The sequence below is a fragment of the Canis lupus genome, chromosome 19 (genome assembly GCF_048164855.1).
Source record: "Canis lupus baileyi chromosome 19, mCanLup2.hap1, whole genome shotgun sequence".
NCBI classification, from domain to species: domain Eukaryota; kingdom Metazoa; phylum Chordata; class Mammalia; order Carnivora; family Canidae; genus Canis; species Canis lupus.
Window position 1 is genome coordinate 19,561,303 of NC_132856.1, and position 13,803 is coordinate 19,575,105.

Sequence of the window (13,803 nt, forward strand, 5' to 3'; positions counted from 1 at the left end):
AAAGGATATTTATCCCAATAGGAAATCATTTTCTTCCATCTCTTTGTCTTACTTTCTTGGTAGACTTGTTACAATGTGTAATTCAGATTCTTTAGAAGATATCTGTCTATAACTTAATTCTTGCCTGCAGTCTGTGACATAATTTTTGCCTTCAAAGTACTCTGGAGAAATAAGATAAGAGATCTGAAACATAGGATGACACAAGACCAAATGTAATGAAGACCAGAAAAGGTGACAGAGGAGAAATATTGGAATGGGCAAGAGTGATGAGCAATCTTGAACATTTTCATAGGCTTAATGGGACTTTAAAGGAAAAGTAAGCAAACACAGAGAAGATGGAAAATTCTAGATTAAGTGTGGCATGTTGGAAATGCAGAGGGAGTAGAGACCCATCTGCTGAAGAAGTTTCCTGTAGGTTGGATGATTGCAGATAGACACAGGAGAGCCAGATCACAGACGACTTTCAATATTGGAAAGAACCATTCTTACTGGGCCCCATGGTTACTAGGGAGGAGTTAGAACTGGAAGCAGTTGATCTGAGAACTGGCAAGATAAAAAGTAAAGTCTTTTTTTTTTTTTTTGAAGATTTATGTATTTATTTCCTAGAGAGAGAGCATGCAAGTGCGGGGGAGGGGCAGAGGGAGAAGGAGAATCTCCATCAGACACCCCAGTGAGCTTAGAGCCCAACATGGAGCTTGATATCAATACCCCGAGATCATGACCTGAGCCAAAATCAACAGTTGGATGCTTACTCAACTGGGACACCCAGGTGCCCAAAAAAGTAGTCTTAAAAAGACTTCTCTGACAGTGATATTGTAAGAGTCATAGGTATGATTTCATCCCCACCTTTAGTCCTCTTTTTAAGAACCTTCTCTCATGCCTATAACTCCCGATTCAGTGGCAGGCTTACACAGGCACATTTGCAACACAGGACCAAATACCCCTCCACATAACCTCAAACTATTGCACCAGGGTACCCACCTGATCCTTGGACAGTTAAGCTGAGCTAGTCAGATTCTTGTTTGATATATTGAATGAAGCAACATAGAGGTTGTAATTATGAGTGTAATGCACTCACTGATATGTCAAATTTAGGACTCAGTTCAGGCTTCTCAAGTTAAGAATATGGGCAAGCGTAACAAATCTCATCTACAGCAATGAGATGGAACAGACATACCCTCATACAACTCCAATGAATGGAGGAGACAGGGACGCATGGATCCAGAAACAGCATAACAGAATAGCTCTTTGACAATGCCCAGTTCTCAAGCAGACTTTCTGTATTTTTTTCCATAATGTCACCTTGTCCTCCTTTTCAGGAAACTCCCTTTATATTTGAATTTGGAGAGTTTCTTTTTCTGATAACCAAATATTGACTTGAATAAATATTAATGATAAAGTAGAGAAAAGATAGTCTAGAGCAGCAGTGCTCCAAGATGGTACTGTAGAATACCTTCACCAGAATTACCTGAACTTTTGCTAAAGATGAACCCCCCAGGTCCCTCCCTGGACTCACTGAACCCAAACATCTAGGAATGGTCTTGTTAATGTATATTTTTAGTAGGTATCCATAGGGAAAGATCTTCCCACACCTTCAGTACAGGACACATGAGTCCTAACCCAGAGAAACTTGACTAGAAACAGAGCCATGCAGCTTGATTCAGCACCTGAGAGGAAGCCAAGAACATTTAGTTGGAATGTTCCCTCAATTCTATGAAGCAGTGAAAGGTTGTGGGCAACCCTTAGTAGCTCCCCAGTGATTAGAGAAACGGCATTGTCGGGAAAGGTAAATGGGATGGAAGGAGATCTAAAAGGAAGTAGTTCTGAGCTCGAACCTGTGCCACATCTTGACTGCCACTCACTGGCTGTGCTGGAAAAGTTGCATAAAGTCTGTGAGCCTCATTTTCCACACCTGCAGAATAGGGCAGTAATTGGCATAACCTTATTAGGATTTGGGAAGTATTGAATGATATTAGACACTTAATGTGCTTCTCACAGTTTCTGGCTTGTAATAATAAACAATCCATAAGTGTAAACAGTATCTCAAAAGAATTTTTGAAATACTAATAAATAGAATTCTCCCCTGTAAATATCCTCAAGCAATTCTTCAGCTCTAAGCTTCTTTGCCTTAAGAGAATTTATGAAGGTTGTTAGAAGGAATTGCCTGCAAAAGTACTTTCTTCCTAGTTTTGTTTCCAGAACTCAAGCCAATAAGAAGAGTTCCATGTATCCTGGAGGGTAAGAAAAAAGAAAATGCCACTGAGGACAAAATAGAAGAGAAATTTCAGGTGACCTTGGTGGTATAAAGATCTGAGGCTTTTAAAATCTTGGGGAGCCCATGCCTTTCTACCTGGCAATCTCTATGTTGGTGGCAAGATCACAGGAGGAAACATGTGTTTCCCACATTCAGCAATGATCAATGATTTTCCGTTCTCCAAGCATGGTCCAGGAACCAAAGGGATCAAATCAATGTAATATTAAGCTTTCTTGGCTTAAGGTTTTGGGAATGGGTGCCCCAGCAGTGACTGAGGTTGAATTTCCCATTAGCTGAGCAGGATAGGAAACTCAGTGGTAAATCAAATTTACTTAAAGAAAATAAACACATTTTTCTTGCCTCAGACATTAGACTGAGATACACATCTCCCATTAATAACTTTGCCCTTTACAAACCACAAGACAGAATCATAATTTGAGAGTTGGTTGTACTTTGTGAAATAGTTAAGAGAAATAAACAAGAGAATATACAGAAATGGGGTTTGTGGATTTCAAAGCACCACAGCAAAGTTAGTAGTTGGTGGCAATTTTTTTGGCAGCATAGGGACAGATAGATGTTAATTTGGCATTACATAAATGTAAGCTGATAATATGTTATAAGAGGGGTGCCTGGATGGCTCAGTTAGTTAAACATCTGCCTTCAGCTCAGGTTATGATCCTAGGTACTAAGATGGAGCCCCATGGTCTGTCGGGCTTTCTGCTCAGAAGGAAGCCTGCTTCTCCCTCACCCTCTCCATCTGCTTGCTGCTCCTCCTGTTCTCTCTCTCTCTCTCTCTCATTTTCTGTCAAATAAATAAATAAAATCTTTAAAAAAGAGTATTCTAAAAGAGAGCTCAATTATACCTCTATTGTCCATGTCAGGAAAGAGTGATTGGATGAAAGAGAAAACCAAAGAATCCAAAGAGAGCCAGCATGGTACCTTATCATCTTAGAATGAGACAAACTTGCCTTCAATTCCACTAGGATAGAATATAAGCTCCACAAGGGACTGGAAATTCTGTTTGTTTATTCAGTGATGTATGCTAAGTGCCAGGAGTCCTATCTGGCACACAGGAGGCATGCAAAAAAATATGTGTTGATTGAATAAACGCAATTTTGACTCTACTATCTTACTGCTCTGTGGCCTTGAGCAAGTTATTAAAGCTCTCCAAAGCTCAGTTAAAATAAAGATGATAATAGTAAATAATACACTGCAACATAGGAGAATAAAATGAGATAAAGCAGCTACTATCAAAACAGCCCAAAGAGACTTGGGCTTTTCTGTTTTGAGTATTGGTCACCGGGATAAGATTTCTTTGGAAGGAAAAATTTGAAAAACAGTGAAGAAATATAGAAACACTTAGCACAGTCCAAGTGTACAGCTCAATGGCTGTTGTTTCTGTTGGTGCTGGTGTTGCCATTGGGCTAGGAGACAAAAAGATGAGAGAGGCGATGGGAAAATGTGACTCATCTTGAAATTTGGGGATCCCTGGGTGGCTCAGCGGTTTAGCGCCTGCCTTCGGCCCAAAGCGTGATCCTGGAATCCCCAGATTGAGTCCCATGTTGGGCTCCCTGCATGGAGCCTGCTTCTCCCTCTGCCTGTGTCTCTGCCTCTCTCTCTCTCTCTCAAATGAATAAATAGATAAAATCTTTCTTTAAAATGTAGTATGAATACAGTGTTGAAAGGAAGCAACTACAGAAAATTCTTTCCCAAATGCTTGTTAAATAGGAAGAGAAAGAAAACAAGCTAAGGGAAGGATGCACTAATTGGGAGAATCTTAAGAAATAATTTATATAATTACACCAGAATAAAAATATATTTTTTCTTAGGTTCAATAATGATTTAAACACTAACGTGGAAAAACAAATGACATAGCAGAGTGTTTAATTACCAGTCATGTGGCTAACTTTCTGGGTTGCAGTTTCCCCAATATGGCTTTAAAATTGTTAATAGCTCCTGCTCTTCTCTCATCTCAGTGAGGGTTGATCATGTGCCACGTGGCATGCTGAGCACACATCATCATTACCATCTAGACTAATTTTCTTTCTGATTTGACCAAGTAGTAGTTGAGGAGCTCATTTCCCTAGGCTCCAATTTATTTCATCTGCTAAACCGTAACACTCAGGCTCAGATCTTTTCTTGTGCCCTTTGGATAGGAACAAGAGATACAGACATGATAAAGAGGATGCAGAGTGTTTAAGTTCATGGGTAGGAAGTGCCAGAGGAACAAAAGCTCCAAAGTTACAGCATGGTATATACCATCAATTTCTTAAAGCCATTATGTGCCTTGAAAAAATAAAACTTGGGAGAATGACCTTGATAAGTGATTGAAACAAAAGTCTACAATTGTGAAATAATACAGATTAGTATATTTGGGGGAAACTTAGTAGATTTTTTTAAATGTGTGGGAGGGCAACACAATAAAAAATGTGTGCAAAATGCCTAACTATTGACTTCTTTGTCCTCTTTGTCCAGACTCCTGTTCCAAATAGCTCTACAGAATGTGCTTGGTTTCTAACGTTTTAATTACAATGGAAAAAGATGTCAAATATTTAAGTAATTTTTTGAGAGTGTGAAAATTTTACTGAAAAAAAAAGAATGTACATTAAGTCTAATTCCTTACTATCAGGCAAAAAATTAACTTCATTCTAGAATGAATCAAATGTACTTAGGAAAATTGGATAGAAACAATTGAGCCACATTTAAACAAACAGGAAACAGGCAAAAATGAATTTCAGTGAAAAGATGCAGTTTTTTTTTGGCTCAGAGTGAGGATTAGCTATGCTAGAGAGAGCAGTAACTGTGTATGAGTGTGGGATGTTCAAATGGAGCTGTGGGTATGTGTTTAAGATATAACTGAAGGTACAATATTAGCTTCAGGTATATAACATAATGAGTCTATATTTGTATATATTGTGAAATGACCACCACAATAAAACAGTTAACATCCGTTGCTACACATAGTCACAAATTTGGGGTGTGTAATGAGAACTTTTAAGACCTGGGACAGCCCCGATGGCCCAGTGGTTTGACGCCGCCTTCACCCCGGGATGTGATCCTGGAGACCCAGGATTGAGTCCCATGTCAGGGTCCCTGCATGGAGCCTGCTTCTCTCCTTCTCCCTCTGCCTGTGTCTCTGCCTCTCTCTCTCTGCCTGTCATGAATAAATAAATAAAATATTTAAAAAGAAAAAAATAAAATAAATATAAAAAATTTAAAAAATATAAAAGACCTACCTTCACAGTTACCATTGCTGTACGTTAGATCCTCATGACTTATTTTATAATTGGAAGTTGTTTTTTTTTTTTGTGTGTGTGTGTGTGTGTGTGTGTGTGTGTGTGTGTTTTCTTTGCTAGGAAAAGGTAGTCCCTGGCATACTGTGTCTCAGCACTGAGGGATCCAGGGCAATAAATATAGCTTCTCTCCTCCTACACTCCCATCCTTTTATTGGCCAAATCCAGTGAGAAGCCAGAGGGCCAGGGTCATGTAGCCCTCCTAGAACTGAGAGCCAAGTAAAGAAGAATTGAAGATAGATCCAGATTTGTCTACCAAAACACTATTGGATGCATTTTGCCTGCCTTATATTTATTTAAATATGTTTGTTCTAGTAGCTAAGTTGAAATATTTGTCTCTCTGAAAATCTTTAAGTATAAACAAAATTACTTTAATCTACTAAAATAGTATTTCTGACTTAATACCCATATTTTAATGGCTAAAAAAGTGCCATTTTTCAATACATTACTGTACTTTAATGGCTTAAAAAAGTGTCATTATTCAATACATTACTTTTATAAATTGCACTTTGTGTTAAGTTTTAATTAAGTGAAATCTCTTGTGCAATGATATTAAGGATTCATAGCAGGGACATTAGTTTTTGAAATAACCAAATTGCTTACAGAAACAGAGATAGCATTTTAAATCCATATATTCCTCAAGTTTGTTTCTGTTTACTCGTCCAGAAGATGTAGTTTTGGAACCTAGGCGAGGTTTGGTGGGGTGAGGTCCGGAGCCAATGACCAAGAAAGAATTCTTGAGACATCTTTGGTGCAAAACAGTGGTTTTATTAAAGCAGGGAGACAGGACCTGTGGGCAGAAGGAGCTGCTGCCCCGAGGTTGTGAGGGGTGGCTGATTATAATACTTGGGGTTGGGGGAGGTAAGGTAAATGGAGATTTTCAAAAGAACTTTCATAAGCTAAAGAGGACCTGCAAATAGTGGAGGCCTTGCCGTTGTCAAGTTAAGGTTGTCTTTCCCTCTAGCAAGGCATTAAAATTAAGACAGTTGGGAGCTTCCTAGGAATGTATAGCATAGCCTATGGTGAGGAGGGGGATGTTGCAGGGTGTCAGCCTGTGCTTTGTCTTCAGCTAGCCTTATCACACCAAAAACTTCTTATACCAAATATTTGGGGTTTTTCTCTACACTGACCAATTCTCCTGCACCTGTTGGGTATCCTAAAATTGAGTTCAATTCTGACACTATCAACCTAGAATTAGGTTCAGATACCACAATTAAGGGTGTAGGACACAAGGCTGCCAATTCCTCCACCCACACACACACCCATACACACCTCAGATGCCATGCCTCCTGTTCTTCTGGTTGACTGTAAGTCAGGAGCTCCCACAATTTCCTCGTTGGGTTTGAGATCTTGCTGGTACAGCTCACAAAACTCAGGAAAGTACTTTACTTACCATTATATATTTATTATGAAGGATACAATTTAGGAACAGCCAAATGGAAGAGATGCATAAGACATCTTCTGTAGAAGGGGCACTCACAGAGCTTTCACACCGTCTCCAGCAGCATTACCCCTTCAGCATCTTAGTGTGTTCACCAACCCAGAAGCTCTCTGAACCCTTCGATTTGGGATTTTTATGGAGGAGGCTTCAGTACATAGGCTTTGATTACATCAGTGATCATTAGTTAACCTCAATAACCCAACCTTCAGCCCCTTGTCAGGAGCTGGGGCTGAAATTTCCCACCCTCTATTTATAAGGTTGGTTCCCCTGGCATCTAGCCCCCATTCTAAAGCTATCCAAGAACCAGCAACCACCAGATAGCTCATTAGCATTCTAAAGGAGATTCCAAGGGGTTGGGGATTTTTGAATCTCCGGTGGAAAGGAAAGTGGCATTTTAGACTTCATTTGTTAAATCATTTAAGAATCCAGTAATACTGAGTGCTTACTTTGTGCAGGCTTTGCTGCGGGTGGTAGAGCTGTGGTAATAACCAAGACAAACACAGCGTCAGGTGTGTGACCACAACTTGGCATCTGTCCCTCCTGCTGTCTGCCATACCGAGAAGTGCAGTTGTTTCTCTTCACAGGGGTACACTGGTACTAGCAAACCAAGGCACAGTGATACACAGCTATTCAAGAAGATGGGCTCTAACTCTCATGTATACAGCAATGGAAAAATGCTGAAAGCCACAATTATTCTTGTCACCTGCTCCTTTGCAGTGGATTTACCTTTTATTTCCCACCCCCTACCCCCAAACTCAGAATTTGCCACTCGAAAATGCGTATCTTCAATTCTGGAAAACGCTCAGATGTTTTCTCTTTTGTTGTTGCCTTTTCCTTCATCTCTTCTGAAACTCTGGTTGGAACTTTTCATTTGATTGATGTTTGGTATCTCTTAACCTTGCTTTCATAATTTTTTTTTCTCTCCATGTTGTCTGGATTTATTCATTCTCTTTTCAATCACGTAGACATGATTCATTTTATCACTTAATTTTATCAGTGGCTTTATTTTTTAATACTGTATTTTTCTGATATTTTTCAAATCCATCCAGTTTTCTTTTGTTTTTTTGTTTGTTTGTTTGTTTGTTTGTTTTAATCTTCTACTCTGATGACATAAATTCAGGCCCTTCTTTAGTAAATTTGGACATTTAGATATACTTACTTTAGGATCCACTTTAGATCAGTATCTTGTAGCTAGTCTCCCACTAGCTAAGTCTGCTAACTTTTTTTCTTGTTGGCAGAGTTCTTTATGTATTCTGCAATATTTTTCTCTGCTCATCTTTAGTAGATGGAACTTTCATGTTCTGTCATTGTTATATTAATTCTTTTCCTCCAGATGTTATACAAACATATATATACATATATATGTTCCGTATCATATCTTTTAACTGAAGTATAATTGACACAGTCTGGACAATTATATTTGCAGAGATTCTTCTTCAGTCTAGATACTTTTCCTTTCTTCTTTCCTACATTGCGGTATATCTATAAAACCCAAATCAGCATGGAGTTATAGTCTGTTTTCTCAGGTATAAGACTTTTACTATTTAAACTCAAACACAACTGAGAGGGAAAATATGATCTTTGTCTTTATTTCATTCTCAACTTTTTCCTCTTTTATTTTTCTTTTTTCACTTTTTTAAAACTTTTCCCTATTTAAGAAAAAATTATCCACCTTTAATAAATATTTTTGAACAAAATTTTCTAGAACGTAATGTATTAACTACTCATAGAAAATTGGGAATATCAATGTACTACCCTGTTTTATTTTTGTTTGAGTTGTATGCATATTTATTCAATTTTTTAGAATTTTAATCAATTCTAACTAATACCACATTTCAATTTGGCACAAATTTTCTCTGTGGTCTCAATATTTCTAATATGTGTCAGCAACCAAGTTCTAAAAATAAATCCCTCATCCTAGCCCATGGAGTACTTCAGAAGCATCCTGCTATCAAAAATCTTAAGTACTTTTTATAAGTAAATCTATAAGAAATATTCCTTATGCCAATTGAAAATTAATTTCATTTCTTCTTTAAGTCATTCACTTAGGGAACACTTTTGTAGGCAACTTATATTGAGGTAATTTGACATATCAAAGAAAGAATGGCCCATGAGCTGAGACCAGTGTGTATGACCCAATGGCCTTGATTGAGTTATTTATTAACTCCTTGGTGCCTCTGCTGTTCCATCTGTTAAGGGAGGATTTTAATAGCTCATAATTATGTGATTTCTTTCCCCAATCTATATTATGTCCAAGGCTGCAAATTTCAGGATGTCTGTAACATTTTATTTTAATTATTGATTATGTGTCATTCTTAGTTAATACGTAGATAATGCTTTCAAGGGCCGGGAATGTGTCTTACCAAGTTGGAGTCCTCTAAACCTAACACTACCTAGTGTTAACAGTTGTTGAATATGGAATCTGTACCAGTTTTTTGTATCCATTAACAATTTATTTGGCTATGGCTTTATAAAAGACAATTTTGCATGTTATCTTCAATTAATGAATACAATCTATGTGGTTTTCTTTTGTAATGGTAAAACAGGTTCACTAAGACATGTGGATTTTTCTTTGCTAAAATGTCATCATCAGATTTCACTGTTAACTTAATAGAAACAACATATTCAATTAGTCCTGATCATTTGAATTCATATCCTCCTTGTAAGGTTTTATAAGAATTAATAACTCTTTTCCAAGAGAAATGCACTTACATATATACATGGACACAGCATTTTACATGAATTTAAGGGGTCCTATATGCCAGCATATATATGAATGTAAATATAAATAAAAACACATACATTTACATACATAAATTTGCACATTTACACACATATGTGCATACATGCATATATATACACATATACATATGTAGGGAAAATATTGTTCTAGTATATTAGTGTGCTAATTTAGGATCATTATTGAAAAATCTGAGATTTATACTTAGCTACTAATTTTTTTAAATAAAGAATTTTATGGTTATTCATTTTTTTAAAAAACAGTAATTTCTAGTGTATTTTTCTCAGAGGGCTAAAACTGGTCACCAAAGTAGCTCATAAACGTGCTTTGTTTGGACAATGACTTTAAAAAATGGAGCCAACACTAAATTTGAACCATTTCACATTAAAATAAAGGTTTCTCCTTTTCTTAAAAAAGAAAAACAAAAAATCACCTGGGTGGCTCAGTGGGTCAAATGTCCAACTTGATTTCAGCTTGGGTCTTGAACTCAGGGTCAGGGAGTCAAGCCTAGCATTGGGCTTCACACTCAGCAGGGAGTCTGCTTGAGATTTTATCTCTCTCTCTCTCTCTCTCTCTCTCAAATAAATAAATCTTAAAAAAGAAAAAAAGTCCTGTAAATATTGGCTCTATCTTCCCTCAGTCAACCAGAGCCAAACAGTGGCTCCCTTACTAAGATGAAACTTGGCTGGCTATTTTGCCACAGTCCCCACAAGTGTCTGTTGCCCTCATGACTCTGACGGCTAAGGATCAACTGCCATTTTCATTGTGCTTGAACAGCTGTTGACATACACAAATTACAGAAATGGTCTTCCGTTTTCATATTTCACTATCAAGAATAGATCAATGAAAGTCAGACAGAAAGGGCACATGATGCAAGAAAAACAGGAGAGAGCATATGTATTTCTTTATGAAAGCAAAAAATATGTACCCAGTGTGCTTTACACATTTATGTTAAGTGTCTGGTCCCTGCTTTACAGGGCTAAATGGTAATATCTGGCCTTCTCTTGAGGAATGGCTGTACTTTTCCTGAACCATTTGGTGGTTTTGATGCCTTTGCTGTTTGTGTTCGTTTTGCTTTTACTTTATAGATAATCCAAACTTCCTAGCAGAGCATAGCAGAACTTTATAGCAAAGACTGGAGATAGGAAACATGTATTTTTATTGTATTTTCCTACGCTTCTTTCTTTTTTACTAAATATTCTCATTAACCTATTTTTATGCCTTATACTGCATATGCATTTATCTTTATATAATATCTTGGATCATTTTCACAATTCAGAATAATGAAATACAAGTAAAACATGTTATCATATACTTAAATTTAACTGTGTTAACTGCTTTCCTTTTCTCTTCAGCAGCTCTGCATGAGCAGGTGGACTTGGTGACACCTGGCCATCACTGTAGGATAATCTAGTGGCCAGCTGGCTTTTTGATAGTCTTTTTTTCCTCAGACAGTTCACTTTCTTCCCGGAGGGAACCTCTACCATTGAGTGGTGGTTAAATAGAGTTGCCAGCATTCTGGTCTTGAGCTTGGACCTGGTTGGTTAGGGCCTGAGAAGGGGGCGGGGGGCACTTGCTTTATTCAATAAGATTTCACCCTCATTTTCCCCTTGATGAGCTGTAGTCAAGCACTTACTCTCTTTGACTTTATCTGGCTTCTTCATGTGCTTATTCATTTTCTGTCTCCTCCTCCTTTTTCTCTCACTTTTGTGGAACAGAACCTAATGGAACACTTAGCACACACGAGGTCCTTAACCAGCATTTGTTGCATAAATGATTAATGTATATATATTACAGTACCCATTTTCATGAAAATCACTTCATGTAAAGGGGTAGTACTGTTTGTGTCAACCTTTTGCATCATTAATGTTTTTCTGTCCACCAGGTGCGCTATTGGAATAATGGAGAAGAAGAATCATCAAGCAAAGTGAAAGTGGCAGGAAATGAGACGTCAGCCAGACTCCGTGGCTTGAAGAGTAACTTGGCATATTACACAGCTGTCCGGGCTTACAACAGTGCTGGGGCTGGTCCCTTTAGCACCACAGTGAATGCAACCACCAAGAAAACTCGTACGTATATTCTGATTTTTTCAATGGCAAGGAAGTAATTTATGGTAGCTTTCTTCATCATTTAAAATGGACAACCCAAGTCAGTAAGCACACTGAATCTTACAAATCCAACCCCAAACCCTTGGAAATTCAGTCACATATATCTTTGTCTTTGTGATACCCCTGAATCATTAGATAGAAACCCCAAGTGAAAATAAATGTGTACCTTTTGAAAAATCTTAGTATGGGATTTTTTTTTCTTTCAAAATGTGATAAACTTAGTTTAGTTTCATGTTTGTTTGTGTTTGTTTTTAGTTTTCCAAAGCTTGAGCATTTCTGGTAAACATGAATAAGTTAAATTTCATACTAGAGAGTCGAGTGTTTTTCTTGTTTTTTGCTTTCCTACTTTATTTAAAAGATGCCAATGTGCATTAAAAGGTTACCACCAGAAGATGTTGGTCCATGTGAATATACCAATACTTTTAAAAATCTGACCAGAGATGTTAGTTGCCTTCAAAGCTGAGCCTTTGTTAGCTATGTATTCACAGGTAAATTCACAAGCCGCAATTATGAGCTATACATAACTTGGCTTTGAATTACACTACAGGAAAATCAGTAATTTGCAATTTTATAGTCTCCCACATATATTTCAGTTAAACTGAGAGCACAGATATGTTTTTATTTGTTGTATTTTGTTAGTAACTTCTTGTAGTACAACTGTTTGAATTGTCTCTGTCATGTCTTCATCATAGCTGATAGCAACTGAGAATGCTCTATGTCCCAAGTGCTTTAGATGTATTCCCACATTTAAATTTCCTAGCTACCACAGGAGGTAGCTATCATTATTTTTAGCATCGTGCAGGTAAGGAAATGGGCATGAAGGATGAAATACTTTTAACCCAATAATGTATTACTTTTATTTACAGAAAATTATTTTTCTTCTTGTTTTCAAAATTTATTAACTCGGTAAAAATGTTTGCTTAACTGGCTGCATATGGGAATGAGACATTAATTTTGCTTGATTTCTGTAATGCATTTCTATATCTGTATATAATCCTCAAATTTTTATGAGACCATACATTTGTTAAATAAAATTGCTGAGAATACCAATAATATAAAACTGAATATCACTGGCTAACTTTGTGGATAAGTTAAAATATATATAAAACATAATTCTACTACTTTATTTTTTTTTAAAGATCTGATTTATTTATTCATGAGAGACAGAGAGAGAGAGAGAGAGAGAGAGAGGCAGAGACACAGGTAGAGGGAGAAGCAGGCTCCACGCAGGGAGTCTGACGTGGGACTCAACCCCAGGTCTCCAGGACTCCACCCCTGGTCTCCAGGATCACACCCTGGGCTGAAGGCGGCGCTAAACCGCTGAGCCACCAGGGCTGCCCTACTACTTTAGATTTTGGTTAGCCAGTGTTAATTTGATCAGCGAAGTTCATGTTCATGTTTGAATTATCTATATAAAAGAGAACTCAATTACCAGTTTGCTGATATAATGAGATTGCAGAGCAAAAGTTTAACACAAACCATTGTAAATCTTCAGTAACATACATTTACAATCAGCCAACTCATGGAATAATTCAATATTGTCCTTCACGAGTTAGTAGGGGAAGCCTGACCCCAACCTCTTACTCATAATACATTTCAGGGGTTAGACCAAGGAGTATACGGGTTTGGAAATATTTAAACTGAAAACATTCTGTGTTTAGAACTTCTCGCTAAATGTGTTTGGTATTCTCAATAACAATTCTGAATTAGTAAGATTTAAATATACATCATTATTTATGTATTCAAAGCACAGCATCAATCAAAAATTCTGATTGCAAGAATATATGCAAGCAAGTTTATCTGGCTCTTCCCTCTGACTTAATAATTGATATGATTACTTGCTAAAAATTTATGATTATAACAGTATGACATCATCATGGAATCAGTGAAGAACTTAAGTTGGTAAAACATAAGGAAAAGACAAATAATAGGAATATTAAGATAATGTACAATGAGTGAAATAAAAT

General features: G+C 37.2%; 1 protein-coding gene across 6 annotated transcripts in view; it reads left to right on the forward strand.

Moving 5' to 3' along the window:
• The window catches only part of CNTN3 (contactin 3), a 327,880-nt gene that overhangs the window by 296,207 nt on the left and 17,870 nt on the right, over positions 1-13,803 (forward strand). For all 6 annotated transcript variants that reach the window (XM_072785362.1, XM_072785364.1, XM_072785360.1 and 3 more), the window contains one exon: positions 11,614-11,797. In XM_072785362.1, the coding sequence (XP_072641463.1) occupies positions 11,614-11,797 (184 nt within the window). The remainder of the gene's footprint in view (positions 1-11,613; positions 11,798-13,803) is intronic.